Genomic DNA, 24,495 nt, shown 5'->3' with positions numbered 1-24,495 from the left:
GGATTACTTTAGGGAGACCATGTCCCAGTTTTATAGGGACAGTCCAGATTTTCTCTTATATATGCTCCTATTACCTCCACCCCGTCCCGATTTTTCACATTTGCTGTCTCGTCACCCTAGATTACTTAGAAATTAATTTATCAAAATTGGACACCACAAAAAGGGCACCAAACTGAACAAGAAGATGGTGCATGAAAATGGAGGGTAAAAGACAACAAGAAAAACAAAATGGCTAAAATCCCCAACATGCCGATGGACCCTCCCTGTCTGGGTCATTGCTGCCTGTGACCTTCCCGAGGCTCCCCTCCACCTCCCAGGCTGGGGGACGGCCTCCTCTCCCCTCAGACCATGTTGAGCCCAGATGCAGTGCTCTTTCTGGTCAGTAACTGTCAACCACAGGAGTATAATTGAAGTTTTTTGAGGAAAGTGAATGTTGGAAGCTGTTCTGAAGACTTCTTCTGGTTCTTTCTTCTTGAACTCCTCATTCTGATTTCTTGTTGCTTGTCTCTAACTTTGTAATGTGCTGTGCTGAGACAGCAACACTTAATATATTATGGAAGCTAATGTTTGTGAAGTGCTGTGATCTTCTGATGGAACGTGTTAATATACAGCAGAGAGTAAAGAAAAGAAAAAAAAAACTTGTTCCCATTTTACATAACCTGAGAGATCTGAGGACTAAAAAATTTTAGGAAAACGCATTCTAACCAGTCGTCAGGGCCATGGCTATAGAGAAGACCTATGCTGTTACACTGTTGGGATATGCTATTAATACCATGCCACATTTCACCATGTCAGCCTTCAGTAAGGGCTGTTAGTCCTCCTTCCTCCTCTTCAGCCATGCTGGCAATCAGCTTACACCAACGGAAACACAGTAGGTTCTCTGAGGCACTCCATCCTCAATATGATGCTTTTATCTATCGTCTACACAAGGTTAGGCCTCTTTACATGTCCTAAAACAAAAAGGAACTTTTTTAGCTGTAAGTACCACCATGTCAAGATTTCCTTACAAAGCATTGTGCATCAGGGAATTCAACTCAGACCACCAAGGGTGAAAAGCAATGGAGACCTCCCACCGCCCCCATCTATCAGCATCTTCAACTTTTTGCTGAGGGACTGATGTGGGAGAGTTTGCATCCTCCATTTTAAGACTTGAAGCAACTGACAGGGACCAAATGTGAACATTTTTTAATAGACAGCATTTCACATATTTACACAACACTATCCCTTAGAAATTAACATCATTAGCCTTTGCATAGCCACAATACTGTGCTGTAGTGGAAATATCAGGAGGGGGGCTGAACACGTCCTCACTCATGACATCTGTTCTGGGCTTTGGAGTAGCGAATAGACACAATTAAAGAGTGGGATCTGTGATGAGAATTCTTGGACAAAATAGTATGTTCAAGGACTTAAAATAAACCCACTGACAAGATCTGAGTTATTAAAGTAAGTTTTATTTGTACATTTTAGCAACAGGAGAAATGATTGAAGATTCAGTTATCTGCTTTGTTGTAAAGAATAAAAACATTTAATTATAAATATTTAGCTAAAAAGCGTGATTTATAAAATATAATCTGTGGCGATATATACACAGTTTAATTGTTTAGCAATTCTCCCACCTGACATTAAAGATTAGCGGTTTTTCTATTTATTATTCCACACTCACAGCTTAGTGCTCACAGTTCAAGAAGAAAAACAGACAGGAGAAGATACAGATGGTCAATCAGATAGACCACTGGTGAGAGTCTTATCTTGGAAGAAATTTGGGCAACAATAGAGAGGCAGAACATTAATGCATCCAGAGAGGCTTTGCAAGGAGGGACTGTTCCCCTTTTTGGTGGCCTTCAGCATATAGAGACATGCACCTGGAAGTTTTTAAAACTTGTGGGCAAGTCTCTTGTGCTCATAAGAAATGGATACCATTAGCTAAGATAAGGTATCATGCAAGCTTACTAAATTGAACTCTGCCAAATGCACCTCAGTATTGATTTGTAACCCATCTGTTATTCCCTTTCTGAGCAGAAACTGCTCATTGTACCAGATTGGTTTAATAGAGTAATGACTTTAAGGACTTCATGAAAGTCACTTTTACACTTACAACCTCAACATATGAACAGATTTCCAGAGGTTGAAAGGCTAGTGCATCATCCAATTGTACTGCCCAGCTCCAAATATTTCTTAGATGTAGATACACCTACTTGCTTCTCCTAAATCCAAGGGCCTAAAAAAGTCTAATGAGGCTATGGAATAGATTGATAAAATGGAATGTGACAGGTCAAAAACCCCATCAGTTTTCTATTCCTTGTCTAAAGTGGTGTTAATTTTTCTCCTGCCAAAGTTGTGGGTAAGGCATTCCTTGAGGAAGTCTGGCTTCTTTTACTGAAAGGGTTATCAATATGGTATTTCAGAGGGTTATGAAAAACAGAAACCAAGGAAAAAATATAGCCAAGAAACATTGTCATTCCTTTTGGGTTAAGGAAAGCTGATTTGCTACCTGGTTCTTCAGCATTAGGATGAACTTTAATTTCCCTAAGCACTACCTGACACTTCAGAGTGATGAGTATGTACACAGTTCTTATTGTTCATACCATATGAACGCATGGTAGTTGTGAGACCTGTACCCATTGGAATTGAGTTAGAAGCTTCAGTCTGAAAGGATGGTGAAGTTCTAGCAGAAGATACTCTCCAGGCACAGTCGTGATTCATGGAAATGTACCAAATTAAGAGAAGTCTCTGGTGGTAGAATGGATGGTTACTGGCTAAATGCAGACTTTAGCTCTCTGAATGCTGCCCGACGGTGTTTCTTCTCTTCCTCTTCCCGCTTTCGCTCATCCTGCTCTGCCTTGATCTCTGCTTCAAACTTACTGGCTGAAGAAAGGGCTTGAACCTGTAAAGGAAAAGAGCAGACATGAGCTATGGGAAGCATTAAGAATTTGAACTACCTCGCAGCACATCTGTCTGTCACATCTTCCTCCGGTTACCATATTCAGTGGTGCCAAAATTGATTAAGGGTTAACAATACTACAGTAGCTGAATATTTACACTGAAGACCTGTTGGTTCCGTTTTATTCTCAAATCAAGAGGATAGTTTCATTTACCAATAGTCACTTTCCACTGGAACTGAGCCAAACGGAGGGAAAATTGTGTGGATATATTTATTCCAACTCACAGGAAATATTATTGCAACTTCTTTATGACCTTTTGGGTGAAATACAAAATGAAGCTTAATGTATGAATTGACTTTCAAGATTTATAGCACAACTGTGTTGACCAGTTCTGTATCTCCCTTCCCTAATCACAGGAACTATGTAACTAGCCATCACAGCATGAGTTGTGAAAACACAATGAACTTTCCCCAATGATAAAAATTCTTGCAGAAAATTTGATAATTCCAAATTGGGACCAAATAGGAGGAACTCGGTCTGTGGCCCATTTGCAGACCAAAGAAAAAGATTTAGTTTGAGAGTTGTTTTTTCAGCTCTACTTTCCAGCCTTTGTTTTAACAGCTCTGCTATGCTACTCTCAATGAGTAACATCTATTTTTGTCCGTAAAACACTGTCGGAAAGGAATTTTACCAGCTTAAAAAACCCAGTCCAATCAAACATGAAGATATAGCTGTGTAGTGTTATTCAAATCTAATGCTTTATTATGTTATTCTAACCTAGAAAACTGAACAGACAAGGAGAGCAATCTCAAATATTATATTCAGAACTAAGCTTCATGCACTGATGCAGGAGAAAAGGAAATTCCTTGCAGTGAATGTTAAAAGTTGGTCCAGGAGTCCTGGTCTGTGTGGTATTCAGTGATCACACAATGCTTAAGGTGCTTGTAAAAGCCAGGACCGGCTCTACAGTTTTCACCACCCCAAGCAGCGCACCGAATTGCCGCCGTGGACGGCTGGGTCAATCCATGTGCCCTTAGGGCGGCAGGCGCGTTTCTGCGGCGGCAATTCGGTGGCAGCTTTTATGTTTAGCTGAAGCCACTGCGGACAGCTAAAGATAGAAGCTGCTGCCAAATTGCTGCCGCTGCGGAAACACGCGTGCAGCCCTAAGGGCACACGGACTGCCCCTGCCGTCCGCGGCTGCAATTCGGCGTGCTGCTGGGGGCAAAACAACAGGGACTGCTGCCCCTTGAAGATTGCTGCCCCAAGCACCAGCTTGGAATGCTGGTGCCTGGAGCCGGCCCTGGTAAAAGCTCTGCTTTGTTCTGTGACCGCTTCCAATTGACTGTGTTTAAGAACAAAAGCTTCGCAGCACCCTGGCCCAGATTCAGTGGGTATGTCTACACTATCATCAGGAGGTGTGACTGCAGCATGTCTAGACATACCCAAAGCTAGCTCAAGTAACAATAGGAATGAAGCCACAGCAGCACAGACGGCTGCATGGGCTAGTCTTGCCTGATTAGGATCCCAGGTAAATAGTCAAGCAGACACTGCCCATGCTGCCACAGCTTCACTGCTGCTATTACTTGAGTATGCTGCAGTCACACCTCCTGACCGTAATACAGACACACCCTTTCTCTGGGAAGCTTAGCCCCTAATATAGGCGCTGACTCTGTGGGTACTCCAGGGCTGGAGCACCCACAGGTAAAAATTAGTGAGTGCTCTGCACCCACTGGCAGCCAAGCTCCCCTCAATCCCCGCCCCACCTCCTCCTCCTCCCCTGAGCACGCTGCGTCCCTGCTCTTCCGCCTACCTCCTAGTGCTTCCCGCTCTGCCACTGCCAAACAGCTGTTGGGCGGCATTAGCAGCATGCTCCGGGAGGGAGGGGGAGGAGGCAGGGAAAAGGCAGGGCTGGGGCGGGGATTTGGGGAAGGGGCCTCATGGAAGGGGTGGAGTGGGGGCAGGGCTGCAGGCTGGGGCCGGGGGGCGGGTGGTCGAGCACCCACAGCAAAGAGGGGAAGTCAGCACCTATGGCCCCTAATATCTCAGTCTCCAAGATATTTTGTGATTTATTTTGGATGATGACTTATTTAAATGGCTATTTCAGCCACCAAGATGATGGGCAGGAGCACAAACAGGATGGATTAAGTAAGAAGTATACAGGGTGCTTGAAAGGAAAGGAACCACCATTGGAGCAGCAGAGCCTGGCAAAATAAGCCATTTTATGATTCATTTATCAGCAGTGAGTAATGCTCAGTGGGGCACAGCATACAAGTCTGAACAGGAAGTGGCATAACCCAGCATGATAGTGAGGATGTGTTGAGGAGGAAAATTCACAGCTTCTTAAATTGATGGAATAAGAGGATTTAATCACCTTGTGACACTGGCATACTGTCCAGCGTCAAGCATAATGTCCATTCCAGGGGACACATTAAGAAGAGAGAACTGGGACCTGCATAGCAAGCTTTTTCAGCTTCCCCACCTCCACTGTACCACCATACCTTAGCTTCAAAGAAGTTCTTGGCTCCTTTAACTCCCTCAGTGGAAACATCTATTTCAGAGAGTTTTGCCAGAGTCATCAGCCCACTGTCTTCCTCAAGCTCTCCGGCTGCAGCTTTATGGAAAATCAGCAGGAACTAGCAAAAACAAACAAAAAAATAGTTCCACCAAAATTAATCGCTGAGGCTCAAGCTTTCAGAGAGGTTAATTACTATTCCAAGCACTTAAATTATATGCTAAATAAGAGCAGTAACTAATGTATGAACCCCAGGATAAGAATTTGCAATTACCAACACAGGAAAACATTTTATAAACAGAAAGAAAAATGTATTTACAATAAGCTGCCTCCAGCACTTTGGATCCAGTACTGTGCGCTCTCAGACTGGAGAGAGAGGAGCCTTTAGGGAAAGGAGAAGAGGCTTTCCACAGACCAGAGCTTTGGCAGCAGTGTGGTTCACGTGTTGCCTAATCACTGACACCACCAGGGCCCAGAGGAGAGGATGGTCTCTTCTCTCCCCTCCCCAAGCTGCGTGAGTAGTACAGCTGCATGTTGTGATTCTCTGGAGGGCGCAGCTGCCTCAGTGCGTGCCATAAAGCTGACATATGTGCTGTCACCCCAAGCCATTTTGGTGGCCCTTATGTCAGAGTTCACCACACTATGCATTATAGGGTCTCAGATCACGCTGCATAATACATAACACACTGAATGAAAGAATTAGAACAGAAGGCTGCCCCCACCCTCAAATGAACCTCCACCTACTGTCCCACATTGTCCAAATAGGCCCAATGGAACCTACGTCACACAGGACTCAACTCCATAGACAGGACTGTGCATTGTATGCTAGTGCTTGGCAGGGAGAGCTTTGACTCCCATGAAGATTTAGCTGCGTAGGCCAGTCCAACCTCACTGTACTACATACAGTAATACAAAGACCATCTCAGGTCAAATGTACCTGTACACTGGAGTAGGAGTGTGGACACTTCAACATGTACTTTTGTGTAGGATCAGGGAGAAATTATGGAACCCAGGACACCCACCCTTTACCTGAGTAACTACCAGGTAGTTCAAGCTCTTAATACAATGCCCTTCGGCCACTGTAGAGAGCAGGGGCGGCTCCAGGCACCAGCACGCCAAGCGCGTGCTTGGAGCGGCAAGCCTCTGGGGGCGCTCTGCCGGTCACTGCGAGGGCAGCAGGCAGGCTGCCTTCAGCAGCTTGCCTGCGGAGGGTCTGCTGGTCCCGCGGCTTCGGCGGACCTCCCGCAGGCAAGCCGCCGAAGGCAGCCTGCCTGCTGTGCTTGGGGTGGCAAAATGCCTAGAGCCGCCCCTGGTAGAGAGGGCTGGAGCACTGGATCATTTTTTAAGAGCGGTTAGACAAACACCTCTCAGAGATGGTCTAGATAATACTTAGTCCTACCATGAATGCAGGGGACTGGACTAGGTGACCTCTCGAGGTCCCTTCCAGTCCTATGATTCTATGATCATGGATCAAAGCCAAATTCCCAAGAGAAAAAAAAACGGTCGCTGACCTTCTGTAACTGTTGTTCTTTGGTGACCTTCCAAGAAAGAAGTAGTAGAGGGCATGACACTGGAGGTTCGAATTAAGGGCCTGTGAGCCTTGACAGGACCAGGTTTAAGTCTCTTGTAAGGATCAGCTCATGAACCTGAGGGTAGAGTCTCTCCAACCCTTGAGAAATTAGACCACCATCTGATGAGAGAACACTGACCTGCTGTTCACTGGTGGGTGGAAGGCAGAGACTGCTGCTACATGCACCTTGTAAGATGCAAGACCCAAACCTTGCTGCTTTAGATAGAGCAAGTAGTCCAAGATAGCCTGCAGGGAAGAATTAACCACAAAGAGACCTGGTTGAGATGCCCATCTCAAGAAGCATTTCTATTTGGCCACATAGGTAGCCCTAGTGGATTGTTTCCTACTACCTAGCCAGACGTGTCATGTAACATCCATGCTGTCAAGTGAAAGGAAATGAGGTTCATGTGGAACACAGATTCAGTACAGCTTCAGTGGCTGTAGTCTTGTGAGATCAGGTCCAGACGGCGCTGGAGCGGGAGAGAGGATGCTACCGATAGATCCAGTAGTGTTCCAAACCAGTGTTGGTGTGGCCAAGCCAGAGCTATAACTCTCTGCTTGATTTTCAGGAGGTCTTTGTGAACCAGAGGAACAGGGGGAAAAGCACAGGTCAGGGGCCCTGAACATGGAAGCAGGAAGGCATCAGAGATGGAGCCAGGACTGTGTCTGTACAACAAGCAAAACTGATGGCACTTCCTGTTCTGCTTGGTTGCAAACAGATCCCCACCTTTGGAAGATGAACCTGGCGATCTCAGAGTGAAGGGACCACTCGCGGTGAGAGGAAAAGGATCAGCTGAGGTGATCCGCCAGTGCATCCTGGGAGGAGATGTGATGCCGTGAGGTGAATGGAGTTCTTCATGCAGAATTCCCACAGACAGATGGCCTCCTGACACAGGGCCAAGGATCGAGCACCTCCCTGTTTGTTGATATAGAACATGGCCATGGCATTGTCTGTCAGAACTTGCACCGCCTTACTTTTGATCTGGGGGAGGAACACTTGGCAGGCTAAGCGTACAGTCCTGAATTTCCTGACGATCATGTGCAGGGAGAGTTACTCTTGGGACCATAGGCCCTGAGTCAGTTGAGGTGGGCTCCTAAGCCTAGGTCTGACACATCCAAGACTAGGGATACTGACGAATGAGGGGTACCCCCATCATTACCGGCTTCAGGTCCTTCCACCAATCCAGGGAGGTGAGGCCTAAGGGAGGAACAGTGAGCACCGAGTCCAAGTGGTTTCTGTTCGGGAAGTAGCCACGTCCATAGGGGCCTGAGGCATAACCCTGCATGCCGAATCACATAAGTACATGTGGCCATGTACCCCAGAAGCTTCAGGCAAACTCAGGCAGTCATAATTGGGTGTACCCTGACCTTGGATATCCGGTCCAACAGTCTGGAATTGGGCCTCCAGAAGGAAGGCTCTGGCCTGGGTTGAATTGAGCACCACCCCAATGAATTCTATTCTCTGAACTGGAACAAGAGTTGACTTTTGCTCATTTAATCAATAGGCCCAGCACCCAGGTGGTGACTTGGACCATGCTGATGCTGTTCCACATGCGAGTCTCTGACCGACCTTTGATCAGCCAGTTGTTGAGGTACGGGTAGACCTGGACATCTCACCATCTGAGGAAGGCTGCTATACTACTGCCATATGCTTCATAAAACCCGAGGGGTTGCAGACAGGTCTAAGGGAAGAGCAGTGAACTGGTAGTGGCATTGATTCACAATAAATCTGAGAAATCTTATGTGGCCAAGAGAGATAAATGTGAAAGTATGCATCCTTTAAGTCGATGGCAGCTTACCAGTCCCCTGGATCCAGGGAGGGAATGACGGAGGCCAAGGAGACCGTGCGGAACCTCGGTTTCTTGAGAAACCCATTGAGACAATGTGGGTCCAGAATATGCCAGAGGCCTCCTTTGGCCTTTGGGATTAGGAAATATGCGAACAGAGCCCCTTTCCTCTCAAGTCTTGAGGAACTTCCACCACAGCCCCCATGCATGGGAGGGACCGCAACTCCTCGGTGAAGAGTTGCTTATGAAAAGGGTCCCTGAAGCAGGATCGAGATGCAGGGTGGGAGGGAGGGGGTGGATAAAAGCTGAAGGGTATTGCCCATTGTCACTATATTTAGCATGCAGTGATCTGATGTTATGTGGGAGAATGCCGGGCTGAAGTGGGATAAACAGTCCAAAAACAAAGGGGAGGCAGGATCTGAAATGGGAACTGGTATAGCACCCTGAGGCGCACCTTGAAAAGGCCTGCTTGAACCCACCGGAAAACCTATGAGACCCTGGCTGGGAGGTTGAGGTGAACAGGTGGTGCCGATAAATGAGGTGGCTGTTGGAGCCTGAAGTGCTTCCTGGAAGCAGACAGAGCGTAGAGGCCCAGTGACCTGAAGGTGGGTCTAAAGTCCTTCAGGCCATGAAACCTCAATGTTTGTCTGCTCTGAGGAGCTTTCAAAGGGGGGTTCCTGGATGAATTATTGGACTTTGTGAGGTAGTCCTGAGGACTGGAGCCAAGAACAACGCCTCATGGTGACAACAAAGGCCATTGTCCTCTCTGTCACATCATCTGCATACAAAGCTACGTGGAAAGAGGTCCTGGCCACATTCTGACCCTCCTCCAAGAGGGAAGTGAGTTCTGCCTCCAGTCCTGAGGCAGAGAGAGTGTGAACGTGGACAAGGAGTCCCAGAGATTGTAATTGTATCTCCCCAGCAAAACATGCTGATTGGAGATATGCAGTTGATAGCTACTCATTGAATAAACCTCTCCCCCAACAGATCCAGGTTTTTTTGCATCTTTTTGTTTGTAGCACTCATCTAGCCCTGCCTGTCCCTTTTGTTAGCCGCTGACACAACGAGGGACCCCGGGGTGTGTGTGTGCACACGTGAGTACAGGTACTCAAATCCACTTGCTGGCACGTTTCTTTTCTGCCCTCTTTGACGTGGGGGGCAGAGGAGTTGCCACAGGGCCTCAGCCAGACCCATTACAGCCTCATTAATGGGTAAGGCCACTTTGGAGGGAGCTGCTGTAGCCAGAAGGCTGTGGGATGTTTCCTTAAGCTCCTCAATTTCCAGCCGCAGGTTAGCTGCTATCCATGTCAGAAGGTCCTGATGGGCCCTGGAATCGTCTTGCAGAAGTGAACTACTGGGCCCTGAGATGGCCTCGTCTGGAGCATAAGGCGGTGACGGGAGCCACAACCTGAAAGTCAGTACCTGTTGGTACTGGAGTCAGGGCCTGACGCTGAGCAGGAAAGGGAGATAACCCACCTCTTGGAAACCTCTGAGTAGGATCAATGGGAGGAAGGGCCCAATACTGGGGCGGAAGACCCAAAGGTTGCAGTATGCCCATTACATAGGCCTCTGACCCATTGGTCAGTGTGGGGACCTGCACCGAGGTCCGGTGACACATAGGCTGGGTACCTTAGGCTTCACATAGGGTTCCCTTTCGAATTCAGATGAAGAGTCCTCCCTCAGTGACCACAGTGGAGCAGTACCCCTCTCTGCCTTCACACGGTGTTGAGGGTCCAGGGACCAACGGTAGACTGGAGATGGTTGTGATGATGGGATCAGGGCTGGCTTGTCCCTAGAAGGTGCTGTTGGTGCCGGTGTCAGGAAGGAGTTCGACACTCCCTCTCCTAGTCATTGGAGCTGGCAGCTGTCTCATCGGCATCGGGGGGACTGGGAGTGATAGTAAATCTCTGGTTGCTGAGAGAATCTCTGGGGTCAAAGAGGTTTCTGGGTGTCAGCAGAGGGTGCAGCACCAGATAACACTCTGGGCAGAGTTGATGGTGCCACCGTGGGACCAGGGGTGGAAGAGTGGCCCTGAATCAGTTGCACTGCACTGCCTTCCCACTGCTTGATGTTTTTCTGCACCAATGAGTGCCCTCTGCCGGTGCACTGCTTTTTTTGTTTCTTTCTCAGCATTGGAGATGGTGAACGGTGCCAGGAAAAGCACGATAGCAGAGCAGCACTTCACACTGAAGCGCTTGGTGCAGAATCAGATTGGCTTAGCTCTGAGGCTGGTCTGAGTGTGACTTTCATTACGATAACCTTGAACCTTATTTCACAGTCCTTTTTAGCGTGGCGTCTAAAGTCCTGGCAATTTTGACACTTGTGCCTCACATGAGTTTCTCCTGAGCACTTCAAGCAACTGGAATGCGGGACACTCACACGCATAGGTTTGCCACAGGAGGCACAAGGTTTGAAGCCCAGGGACCAGGGCATGCCTGGCTCCTGGGGCGAACAGAGTCCCTCAACGATAGTCCTGAACACTAGCTACAATATCTATCTACTCTAAAAACTATGTTTAAAAACAACAAAGAATTAGAGTCCAAAAACCACTGGGAAGAAGCCTTGCTGAAGCAAGAGTGGTTGTTCCAGCGACTGTCACGGGCGATAAGAAGGAACTGAAAGGGTGCGTGGCCAGTGGTGCCCCTTATACCTGTGCATAAGCACGTGGCTCCAGGGGGCACTAGAGCTGCCTGACAGATACCACTGAGGGGAAAATCTCCAGCAATGGTTCACACATACCTAACGTGGAATGGACAAGAGCAAGCACTCAAAGAACTACTCAGTTATCCATATTAGAAAAGAGAATGTCTTCTAACTGACATTTCTGCCTCATATACTGATAGTGGGATGCAAAAAGATTAGGGATTTTTTTGGTTGTGCTGGGGGAGGGGAGTTAATTTTTGTCCAGCTCTAGTGTTAAATCGCTACTCAGGATTCTCCAGAACATGGAGAAGTCTTGGGACTGCATCATAGCTTTACGACTACCACCTTGCTAGGCTATCATTTGGACAGAAGGAGGTTTTCTTCTATTGTGTCCATTAAGAATACAGGAGATTTGTTATAGCAAAGGTCCTTCAGTGGTCACAATAGAGCTATACTCTGTCCCACTCAAGGAGGGTTTAAAAAGAGAGAAAAGTGCCTATGCAGCAACTCATTTTAAAACCCTTACAGGAGCACGTAACTAGAAATGTTTAAGGTACCAAGAGTTACCTGACCAGTCTGCCTGCCAGGTTATTTAAACTGTAAAAATCAGCTTTTATCTGAGAAGCACATTTTTCTTCCCCCAAAAGGAATTAAATGATCTTCTACAAGGCTCAAACTTCCCAATAGTGCACCCATTTTCAGTTGAGGAAACTCACATCTATGTTGTAATCCTCTGAATCCAGGATTTATGATGCAAACACTAATACATGCAACATTAAAGTACTGCTGTAATTAGGTCTCACCACTGTGCTCTCAGCTATTTCGTAGTCTACATACTGGCTTTCACACAGATTCACCCCTGTGGACAGGAGCTGCACCAGGCCCTATTGCACCACTGAAGTCCAGCATGGAGGGGTTAAGTGACATATAGGAGCATGTGTGCTCCCTCCATAAGGAGAGATTTCGAACACACCAAACGTTAAAGGAGGTTCAGTTCTGTATTTCCTCAATCGGACAGGATTTGTCTGTTCCAATGTAGAGATCACGCTCTTCCACTAGAGGACAGCAGCATCTCAGTATGTTCGCAATCTCAGCCGATTCCTTTTCCTTTCATCACTAATGCATCAGGGAAAACAGAATTGTTTACTATTTCGAGGACAGTTACTGAGCAGCTGATGGAGGTGCAGCAGTTTGAGAGTAGGATGGGCAGGATAACTACAGTCCTGGCTATTCTCTACCACAGCATCCAAGTTTAGCAGGAGAAGATTTACACAATAGCCCTGTAAGCTTGGTGTGCTTACTAAGGTAGAGCATACAGAAGGCAAGCTGTTTTATGGGGAAGCTTCCTACCCTCTCCAAACAAAATTTAAAATTAGGTGAGGTTTAGCTAAATGGGTAGATCAGCCAACTCAAAAACTTGAGAAGACCTCCTTCCATTCTATTCAAGTCGGTTTTGTCCTCTCCTCCCTCCACCAAACAACCCAGATATCGCTTTGGATCTCTGATACAGCCTGAACCTCTGGTTGTACTAGTATTAGTCAGCTGTTCCTCCTTGCTGTTCCAACCCCACCCTTGAAAGCCAAACTTCCTGGCATCCAAAAAGTCTACTGAAAACAAAGCAGCCCTGAGGTCTGTTGCAAATGCAGTCTGGGGAAGGGTAGGTCAGCGCCTGGAAACACCCAGCCATGACCAATCACAAGGACATGTGTGCATGACTCACCCTGAACCAGGGGAATCAGGGAGCATTCTTCTTATGGAAGATGGGCTGTTACAGCAGGGAAAATATGCTGCTTTACTAGCTACTTCAGCCAATAAAAAGCTTGTGGGACTTACTCACCCAGAAAGAAAAAGTTGGAAACATGGATTATGGTGGCCACTTACCAGCTGCTGAGGTAGAGGAGAGGCAAAGTGCATAATACCAGAATTTTTAAAGACTCCGCTGAGAAGCACAGAGAGCAGGGTACACAGTTCCAACCCCATGATCTTGGGCACAAATGCTCTCTGTGATTCTTAGTGACCCAGCACACACACTCCTCCTCTGCCAAAAAGTCATACTGCAGTTACACCCCCCAGACAGAGTACAGAGTCCCTGCTGACCTGCAAAATGACAGCAACATGGCTACTGTAATCCTTGCCTAGTATGTACAGCATAAACCTTGAGACATGAGGAGAGATATTTAATAAACTGAAGTGGAGAGGCACTGGTCCTTTGTCAGGGTTCCTTCCCCACTCTGAACTCTAGGGTACAGGTGTGGGGACCCGCATGAAAGCCCCCTAAGCTTATTTCTACCAGCTTAGGTTAAAACCTGGTACGCTGCCACCACCAAGTGATTTAACAAGAAACGGGAAGGACCATTTGGAGTTCCTCTTCCCCCAAAATATCCCCCCCAAGCCCTTACACCCCCTTTCCTGGGGAGGCTTGAGAATAATATCCTAACCAACTGGTTAAAAAGTGATCAAAGACCCAAACCCCTGGGTCTTTGGACAATGGAAAAAAATCAGTCAGGTTCTTAAAAGAAGGATTTTATTAAAAGGAAAATCTAAAAATCATCTGTAGCGCCCCTCTCCACCTGATTACCTCCTTTACTGGCAATCTACTTACAGGTTCTGATGGACAGGTCTGGGTTCTTTTGGATCCCGCCACCCACTCAGTAGGGTGAATCTTTTTTGGTTATGAAATTAGTTGGCGGTGCCTCCACCCCCCTCGCTCCTTCCTGGCAGAGTCACCAGGGCAGCTTGGGTGGAAAATTCTAACTACAGAGGAATCCCCACTTATTTGCCAGATAGTTGGAGACTTCCAAGAAATAACACAACACATAAAAATATATTCAACACAACAATTATATTAAACAGGCAACAAATACAACATAACAGGGGAAACACTATTTTTAGGGTCACCGGTGCCCACACTTAAAATACCCGTGTCTGGATGTAACAAATGCAAAACTAGTGTCCTGTTGGTACGTGTACTTTGCTGGGGCCCTTGATGACCTATACAATTCTCTGCAGAGGTGTAGCAGTGTGGCTGACTGGGTTCAGTACAGCCCAAAAGACCCACAAGTGGGAGGAGGTGGTGAATCCCTCCACAGGTGTAATAAGCGGTAAATTATAAAATCCTCAAACCCTCACTCCCTGGCTTGAGGACACAGTTCAGGGAGTAGAGGGTCCCCAAAACAAATTCCCTGACTAACTAACTAAAGACAAGGCACTCACGAACTCCACAAATGATCTTCAGGGTTGAGGATGACGCTGGACGATTCCAGGGGCTGCTGTCCGTTGGCAGGGATCCTCCTCAGGCAGGAATCAGCCCTGGACTAGCAGCGCTGACCATGTGGGGACTGCTTTCACCAGGGGAGCTGGAGGCGAACCCAGCCTGGCTGGGGAAATTTTTCAGCAAACGTAACAATTGGGAATCATCCGCGAGGAAGGAAAACCCAGCTGGGGAATCTGGTGTCAGGTCCCTAGAGGCCAGTTCTCAGGGGGAACCCTGCTTGCAGGCCTGGGACTCACCAGCTCCCCACACAGCCAGTTTGGCCTTTACCCTGGCTGGCTCTAGCCTCTTCTCAAAAATGGCTTCTCTATCTCCTCAACTCCCTGGGAGGGGCATCTCCACTCCCTATTGGTTGCTGGGCAGACTCTGAGTTTGCCTTGGCTCCTCCTCCCTGAGCTGCCAGCAGACAGAGCTCCAGGAATCTATGTAATCTCTTTGGGGGTTACACATCTCTGTAAAATCAGGATGGAAAATAACTTTACAGGATAATCAGATTCAAAGAGCCCACAGGAACCCCCTCTAGCCTTAGTTTCAAAGTTACAACAAAACAGGGATAAACCTCCCTCTCGCAAAGGTAAAATTCACAAGTTGAGAAAACAAAGAAACTAATACACCCTGCCTGGCTGGTGAAATGTAATGAAATAACTAGCAATGCAATGGATAATACGGAGTCTGTGTGGACAATGGTCACATTGGGGAAGAAAACTACCAGAGCCTCACCCGGGATAGTGATTGGGGTGTGCTATAGACCGCCGGGATCTAGCTTGGAGACGGATAGAGAGCTCTTTAATGTTTTTAAGGAGGTAAACATTAATAGGAACTGCTTGATCATGGGAGACTTTAACTTCCCAGATATAGATTGGGAAACAAATGCTAGTAATAACAATAGGGCTCAGCTTTTCCTAGACGTAATAGCTGATGAATTCCTCCATCAAGTAGTTGCTGAACCAACGAGGGGGGATGCCATTTTAGATCTGATTTTGGTGAGTAATGAGGACCTTGTTGAGGAAATAGTTGTAGGGGACAACCTTGGCTCGAGTGATCATGAGCTAATTCGTTTCAAAATTAATGAGAGGATAATCAATATTGCATCTGAGACTAGGGTTTACGATTTCAAAAGGGCTAACTTTACTAAATTAAGGCGACTAGTTAGGGAAGTGGACTGGACCAACATATTTAGGGATCTAAAGGCAGATGACGCCTGGGGTTACTTCAGGTTGAAATTGCAGGAGTTGTCAGAGGCATGTATCCCGAGAAAGGGAAAACGGCTCGTAGGTAGCAGTTTTAGACCGAGCTGGATGACCAAGCGTCTTAGAGGGGTCATTAAGAAAAAACAGAAAGCGTACCAGGAGTGGAAAATGGGAGGGATCAGCAAAGAAACCTACCTTATTGAGGTCAGAGGGTGTAGGGATGCAGTGAGAAAGGCAAAGCGACGGGTGGAGATGGACCTAGCGAAGGGGATTAAAACCAATAGCAAAAGGTTTTTTAGCCATATAAATAGGAAGAAAACCAAGAAGGAAGAAGTGGGACCGCTTAAAACTTTAAACGGAGAGGAGATTAGGGATAATCTTGGAATGGCACAATATCTGAATGAATATTTTGCCTCGGTCTTTAATGAGGCTAATGAAGGGCTAAGGAATAGTGATAGAGGGACCGATGGGAATGAAGATATGGGGGTAGACATTACGGTATCTGAGGTGGAGGCCAAACTTGAACAGCTTAACGGAAGTAAATCGGGGGGCCCGGATAATCTTCATCCTAGAATATTAAGGGAATTGGCGAGTGATATTGCTAGCCCGTTAGCGATGATTTTTAATAAATCTCTAAATTCGGGGATTGTACCGTTTGACTGGAGATTAGCTAATGTAGTTCCTATATTCAAGAAGGGGAAAAAAAGTGACCCGGGTAACTACAGGCCTGTTAGTTTAACATCTGTAGTATGCAAAGTAATGGAAAAATTTTTAAAAGAGAGAGTGGTTACGGAGCAGGAGGCCGATGGCAACTGGGATAGATTACAGCATGGATTTACGAAGGGTAGATCGTGCCAAACCAATCTGATCTCCTTCTTTGAGAAAGTAACAGATTTTTTAGACAAGGGAAATGCGGTGGATCTAATATATCTGGATTTCAGTAAGGCGTTTGATACGGTACCGCATGAGGAATTATTGGTTAAATTGGAAAAGATGGGGATCGAAATGAAAATCCAGAGGTGGATAAGGAGCTGGTTAAAGGGGAGACTGCAGAGGGTAGTACTGAAAGGGGAACTGTCGGGTTGGAGGGGGGTTACCAGTGGAGTTCCTCAAGGTTCGGTTTTGGGTCCAATTTTATTCAATCTATTTATTGCTGACCTGGGAACCATGAGTAGGAGTGGGCTGATAAAGTTTGCGGATGACACCAAGTTGGGAGGTATTGCCAATTCGGAAAAGGATCGGGATATCCTCCAGGGAGATTTGGATGACCTTGTAAACTGGAGTATTAGTAACAGGATGAAATTCAATAGTGAGAAGTGTAAGGTTATGCATTTAGGGATGACTAACAAGAATTTTAGTTATAAGCTAGGGACGCACCAGTTGGAAGTAACGGAGGAGGAGAAGGACCTGGGAGTCCTGGTTGATCGTAGGATGACTATGAGTAGGCAATGTGATGTGGCCGTTAAAAAAGCTAATGCGGTCTTGGGTTGCATTAGGCGAGGTATTTCTAGTAGGGATAAGGAAGTGCTAGTCCTGTTATATAAGGCGTTGGTGAGACCTCATTTGGAGTATTGTGTGCAGTTTTGGTCTCCCATGTTTAAGAAGGATGAATTAAAACTGGAACGGGTACAAAGAAGGGCCACTAGAATGATCCGAGGAATGGAAGGCCTGTCGTATGAAAGGAGACTTGAGGAGCTCGGTTTGTTTTCCTTAACCAAAAGAAGGATAAGGGGAGATATGATTGCACTCTTTAAATATATCAGAGGGATAAATACCAGGGAAGGAGAGGAATTATTTCAGCTCAGTGCTAATGTAGACACGAGGACAAACGGATATAAATTGTCAGTCAGGAAATTTAGGCTTGAAATTAGACGAAGGTTTCTAACCATCAGGGGAGTGCAATACTGGAACAGCCTACCGAGGGAAACAGTAGGGGCGAAGGACCTCCATGACTTTAAGATTAAGCTAGATAAGTTTATGGAGGAGATGGTATAATAGGATAACGGGCTTAGTCAATAGGTCAATTAAGTGCCACACTGGTAAATAGTACAATGGGTCAATGATATGATATTCTTAACCTTTTTCCAGAGGGTATGGCTGGAGAGTCTTGCCCGCATGCTCGGGGTTCAGCTGACCGCCATATTTGGGGTCGGGAAGGAATTTTCCTCCAGGGCAGATTGGCAGTGGCCCTGGAGGTTTTTCGCCTTCCTCCGAAGCATGGGGCAGGGGTCGCTTGCTAAAGGAGTGGGTAGATCGGCTTATGTGGCCTGCATCTTGCAGGAGGTCAGACTAGATGATCATAATGGTCCCTTCTGATCTTGAATTCTATGATTCTATGAACCTTACAAGTTTGAAATATGAGAGACTTGTTCAGAAAGATTTGGAGAACAGAGATTGATGTCCAGTCCCTCTTAGTCCCAAGAGCGACCACCACCAAAACAAAGAGCACAAACAAAAGCCTTCCTCCCGCCTCCCCCCCCCCCCCCAAGATTTGAAAGTATCTTGTCCCCTTATTGGTCCTTTGGGTCAGGTGTCAGCCAGGTTACCTGAGCTTCTTAACCTTTTACAGGTAAAAGGATTTTGGTGCCTCTGACCAGGAGGGATTTTATAGAATTGTATACAGGAGGGTTGTTACCCTTCCCTTTATAGTTATGACATCCTTGAAGCAATCCCTGCACAGCTGGACACAAACAGTGCCCTGCGGAAGCTGTGACTTACATCAACCCAGATGGCAATCATGTGAGTTGGATCAGAGATTGAACATTTTACTAGTACAGGCACAGTGATGCTAAAATGGATTTTACTGATGCTAGATATGGATAGAGTTAAGTATTGCTGTTACAGCTATTATCTGTTCTTTCCTTTGGTGGGTGGGAGTTTGAGCCTAGGCATTGTAGAGTAGTTATGCTTCTCTTTTTAAGCATAAGCTGTTTAACCTGAGTCTTAAAGAGGAACTTTGTGGAGTTAATTGAGGACATATTTATGGACTCTTGACAAAGGTCATAGTACAAGTCAATTTTATTAATGAACATGCCAGTCAGGTGCAATAGGAAGCCAGTGTAATACAGGAAGAGTCTCGTTTACAGGCTATCGAGGTAAGCAATTCACATAATAGGGATTACAGTTTCTTCTGCTCTGGTGCAGCGGTTGAGCGCTGTGGAAACACATAGGAATAGGGTGACCAGATAGCAACTGTGAAAAAACGGGACAGGGGGTGGAAGGTAATAGGCACCTATATAAGAAACAGTCCCAAAAAATGGGACTGTCCCTTTAAAAATGAGACATCTAGTCACCCTACATAGGAGGGAGCAGATGACTAGCAGCTACGGACTCCCACATAACACATGCTGTTGTCCAGTGCAAGTGGTACACAGTGAATAGATGCAGGGGTCTGCTGCTGAAATCACTGCTAGTTGCTCTAAATACATTCTCATGGAACTTCTGCTCCTGTAGCCTCTCCTGCTCTGGAATTGCCTTGGTACAGCAATAGTCACTGAATTAGAAATAATAAATCAACAATTGTGTTCAGTTTCCAGTTCTAATACCTTCCCACTCCCCAGTATCAGCACCCTGTAAGAACATAAGCCACTTTCTTCCAAGATAAAGTGGGAAGGAATTGGATTTTTTGGGCAGGATAGGTGCAGTTTGCAGCAGCTGCTAAAGGTTACCTGTTGCAGACTAATAGGACCTTAGGAACGGTATCCTGAGGGTTTCCAGCAAGAGCAAGTCAAGAGGGGCCATTGAAGGCATAGCAAGGCTGAGAAAATTTGTATTGGTTATTCTCAATTATCTGAGGACACTTTGCGGCTGGAAAGGCATAGAGACCCTACATGTTGGCACAGCTAAATTAGACAGACAGACACACACGCACACTCCCCACCCCAACTGTTAAACTAGAACACTGGTTTTAGCCAAGGTTTGCCAAGATTACTCCAAAGAACCAAGATATAATTATGGGTAACATATTAACATGGTTCTTTTCCATCTATTTGTTGGCTGTCAGCAGAAGGGAAGCATAGTTGGACAAAGCAACAATTGATTCCATCTCACTTGCTAGTGGGAGATATAAGAGCAATTTGCTACCAGATAATGCTTATCAGTTATACAGAAAGGCAGAATCAAGTGCATTTGCAGCTAGGTAAGGGCAGATATCTAAGCAGGTATCCTGGTCCAGGGTATGAACAGAAAGTGTAGCGTACATGCTGAGGCCCATTTTCCCAATGTGTAGTTTATTACAGTAAGATTTAAGAGTGCCTCTTATTTAAGAATTTCACTGCTTAACCATCATTTTGCATCTGGCTACAGGACGCAACAGAGCCAGCTGCTGTGCACAGTATTTAAAGTGTTGACAGAAATCTCCCAGAACAGTCTTTATGACTGAACGCAGAGGGGGATGCTGAAGCCAGCAGGGTTTGGGGAAGCTGGAACAGGTGGGAGGAGCAGGAAGTAAGCAGTTGCCATTTTTGCAGTGGCAACAGTGCAAGGAGGGAGCTTACTGACTCAAGGAGGAAGAAGGGACATACACCCTCATGGAAGGCTGCATCTGTCCATTTTAATAATGGCAGTAGTATCCACATGACACCGGGAAGTGTTCTCTAGTCCACACACATGCAAAACCAGGCCCCAACAGAAAAATCAAAAAAGCAACATACACCTGTTGTAGAGGGACCCTTGCCCCTCAAGCAGTCGCTTTAATGAACCTGGAACTATCTGAAGAGGTATTGTCATCCCAGCATAGTATCCATGCAGCTTCCATTTCTTGTCTTCATCCCTAGTCTCACCTGGGGCCACAGACGTGGTATTCTGCTCCATTAGATTCCTTAGTACCATCCAGAATTATCTCAGGCTCCATTGACAGAGCCCCCAAAGAGAGTCCAATTTATTGTAAAACGGGCAGGCTTTTTTCCCCTGCCCCAGTGCCACTGCTGACCTAGACTCAGAGACAGACTTTCAGTTCTTCTATTTTTCTTGCCAGAACCAGTAATACCCTGCTTTCTAACATGTTTGTATCCTTGTTCTGATATCACTGTGTTCTTAAAAAGTTAAGCTGTAGCTGGTACACCCTCCTGCTAACAAGCGTCCAGCCATCTGCTTTGGGTCAGCTGGCAGCACACTTGCCAAATGCATTGTTCCAAGACATGATCACAGTTCCAACACGCCACTTTTCAGTGCGCACAAGTGGATGCTGGTGAGAAAGTAGCATGCAGTGAGATGTGTTTAGGTGAGGGGCTTCCAGAAAGCCTGACCTCCTATGCCAGATAGACAGAGTACTTAAGCAGTTACTGGTGAGAGGACTGCTTACATAGCTGAGATTAAGCCAGCACTTCCCACCTATGCTGGTATTTCATCTAGTGAAACTGACATAGTGAGTGAAGACACAGTGGTTACCCTCATTCTGAGTAAGTCTGTTCCGCCAGATGATGGTAGGAACACTCGTGCATCACAGAAAATAGTGTGTGCATATATGGTCCAATAGGCATGTGCTATAAGCATGTGGCTAGGGACATGCTATACCAGAGAAGTAGAGTCAAAGCCAAACAGAAAAGTAGGCAGGCAGTATTTACATTTTTCTGCATTTAACAAAAAAAAAAAAGGGTCTTAAAAACAAATTGATTCCCTTCTTCTACCACATTAGATTTCCCTGTAGTTTCACAACACACTCAGCCTTTTCTGACCACGCACCGACGGAGACATCACCAGGCTGCTCTACATCTCAGCCATTGTCATGGAGGGATTGATGTTTTACACGAATTAGTGACCAACTAGTTTACAATGTAAACTATCAGCAATTAAATTTTTCACAATGGATGTGGTGGCAAACACACCCAACTGAATACAGAGACTGACGTTTAGAGTTGCTGAGCAAGCTGACTTTTCAGAAGCAGTAGCTCAGATGTGCTAGCATTGAGGCACTACAATGTGACTTTAACAGCTGCTGCTTTCCTCATCTTCACTCATCTTTGTTCATATCCTTTGCCAGCCTAGCAAGCAGCTGTCTGCACTCAGTTGCTGCTGTCCTAGTCTACTCATGCCCCTTCCTACCCAGCATACTGCATCTGTTAAGTGTCCAGCTGCTGCTTACCCTTTGTTCACACCCTCTTGCACAGCAGCTGCCAGAATTCCCTGGCACTTTTGAATTGAAAGTTACAGGTCCGAACAGTTGAGGGTTCAGAGTCTTGGTTGTGGAGACAACAGAAATCCCCTTTGATAAGTTATAGAGCCCTGGGGCAGGAGGATAAGCATGACCCCTTTTAGGGGCAGAAAGGGCAGAAAAAAACTCCCAGAAACAAGACAACTCCCTGCAACTGATCAACACCTGCCATGGCATCCTAAAAAAGGGACAGCTATAAGTATATTGGATGACACTGTTGCTCAAGTCAACACTAATTATTTAACTGCTAAATCATTAGGCTTAAGTTATCCTCAGTCAAAAGTAAAAACTGTTCCCATCCAGCTCAGAGCTGTGATAAGTGTATTAAACTGCATTAGACACAGGGTTTGGAATAGAGATCAACAAGCTTGCAGACATACTTGTTGACAAATATTTCAAAATAAATTACCAAAATAATTGAAACTGGCATGATTATATTGTGTTATTTTGACAAATAAAATATGCAGAATTTTAAAATATTGTGCACAGAATTAATTTTTTGGCACAGAATTCCCCATGAATAATGAGTTGCATTTTGTCATTCAGTTACACCGTGCTTCATGCAACAGAGTCTGCCTACTTCTCTCCCCTACTGATTGCCCTTCCACTACCGCATAGCTTATCGAGCTATCTAGGCTTAGAAGAATCTTGGCCAGGTTAGAAGGAGGAAGAAAGATCTAGCACAGCTCGATTCAGAGAAAGGATGCAGCGGTAGTGTTCCAGATTGCTATTGCCTGGCTATGCAGCCCCACATTAGATACTTTGCTGATCCTTACCTCACGGAAGCTGAGCTTGCCATCAAAATCCTCATCAACTTCCTTGATCATGTTTTTCAGGCCCAGATGGGTCTGAGGAGCTCCCAGCTTCTCCATCATCAGTTTCAGCTCCATTAGGTCTATATACCCATCCTTTCCAGAGTCATACCTGAGGGGATAGAGGGTAAAGGTCAGCATTTGTCACACCCCCTGCTACACTGACAACACGGGGAATTTTCAAAGCTTAGTTTTACAGCATAGGTAAGCGATAGTCTAATTACTGACACTCTAGGCAATGTGTTCTTAGGACATTCCTCCAGAGAATGAAGTGTGAAGACAGAAAAAACACACACACACACACACGATCCATGCTCAGGGATATGGTGACCAAACCAGCTGTTGAAATCTGTTAAGTTTGGGGAAGTCACATGAGACCTTTGAAATTAGCTTCCTAGGATAAAAGCAGATTACTCTGTAGGAAAAAATGCAGAAGTGACTTTGGAGCAACTGTGCCAGAAATATGAAGGGAGGGAGTAGGGAGGAACCCACACCACCACTACCAGACTTTAGGCCCTTGCCCATTGGTAATGTAAATAAACACCTCACCATGCCTGCAAGATGTGTATCTATCCATGCATTCTTACAACTCAATGCTCGACACCATGCACAAGTGTACTAGAGGATTCAAGTCAATACTGTATGCCAGGCACGTACCAGAGAGCTACCCAAAGCCACGCCTAGAAGTGTCTATTCCAGCAAAGGTCTTTCACACTACTTTAGAATTAAAAAAAACAAAACAAAAAAAACAAACAACCCAGGACTGTCACTCAACCAACAGGAAGCCAAAATACTCTGGCACAGCTATTTTACCATTTGAAGGGCTCCCTGTAACAGAGATGCTATATCATTTAAGAATACTGATTCTGTAATAAATTTTATGAATACTGTGTGTGACCCGGTCAATAAAGTTACCGTATAGTAAGAGTTAAGACTTTTCTGTATGAATGTACTGAGCCAGCTTACTAGGTGACTATTGGGAAGACCATCAGGGAAACAAGAGGAGAGCTATAGCTAAGCAACCTCTCAAATACTTGGGGGGCAATTACAGCACAGTGGCCAACTTCCAGGCTCCAACTGGAAGTTATACAGCTGTTTTGCCAGCACTGGGAACTAACCGATCAAAGGGCTATAAACAGTTCGGAAGTGGACTTGTTCTCTGAGAAGAAAGGTCAAAGAACAGGACAAGATTTAAAGTGACACTCTGGTGCTGGGGAAAAGAGAACTGTTTTGTCAATGAAGGGAAGAGACTGGTCACCCAGACCCTAACAGTTTTGGGAGTCCATAGGAAGCTTAAACCTACCAGAAGCCTGATGGTTGTGGGAGATGGGGAGGCACCTGGTAAGGTAGATGTGTGTACACTCTGTTTATTTTTTATAAGATCTTTTCTCTGAAACAGTTTTGTTCAAAATACATACTTTGGTCATTGTCTTAACCACTGATCCTGGAGTGAACAGAACTGCAGGTATTGAAGAAAAAGTCAGGCCTACTGAGGTAATCATGGTTAGTACCCAGAGAGTGCAACTCAAGGCTTGGTCCGAGAGTTGAAGAATCACAGGATTCTTCCTCTAGAAAGGAGCTGGTTAGAGCCCCTTGATCCGAGAAGAGGTATACCACAAAGAGACCAGGAGAGAGGAGAGGAGCAGATAGCCCATGTAGCAGGGTGGTCCCCTG

At 45.9% G+C, this 24,495-nt stretch overlaps 1 protein-coding gene across 1 annotated transcript in view; it reads right to left on the bottom strand.

The window, feature by feature from the left end:
- Nucleotides 1-1,434: 1,434 nt before the first annotated feature.
- Nucleotides 1,435-24,495, bottom strand: part of EFHD1 (EF-hand domain family member D1) — a 51,279-nt gene continuing 28,218 nt past the window's right edge. Inside the window, exons 2-4 of the mRNA XM_045031589.1 lie at nt 22,786-22,933; nt 5,384-5,518; nt 1,435-2,887 (exon numbers count right to left, since the gene is read on the bottom strand). Coding sequence (XP_044887524.1) covers nt 2,753-2,887; nt 5,384-5,518; nt 22,786-22,933 — 418 coding nt within the window. The 3' untranslated portion in view covers nt 1,435-2,752. The remainder of the gene's footprint in view (nt 2,888-5,383; nt 5,519-22,785; nt 22,934-24,495) is intronic.

Source organism: Mauremys mutica, chromosome 9, assembly GCF_020497125.1.
Source record: "Mauremys mutica isolate MM-2020 ecotype Southern chromosome 9, ASM2049712v1, whole genome shotgun sequence".
Classification (NCBI taxonomy): Eukaryota; Metazoa; Chordata; order Testudines; family Geoemydidae; genus Mauremys; species Mauremys mutica.
Note: the sequence above shows the minus strand (reverse complement) of the source record. Positions and strands in the feature narration are given on the sequence as shown.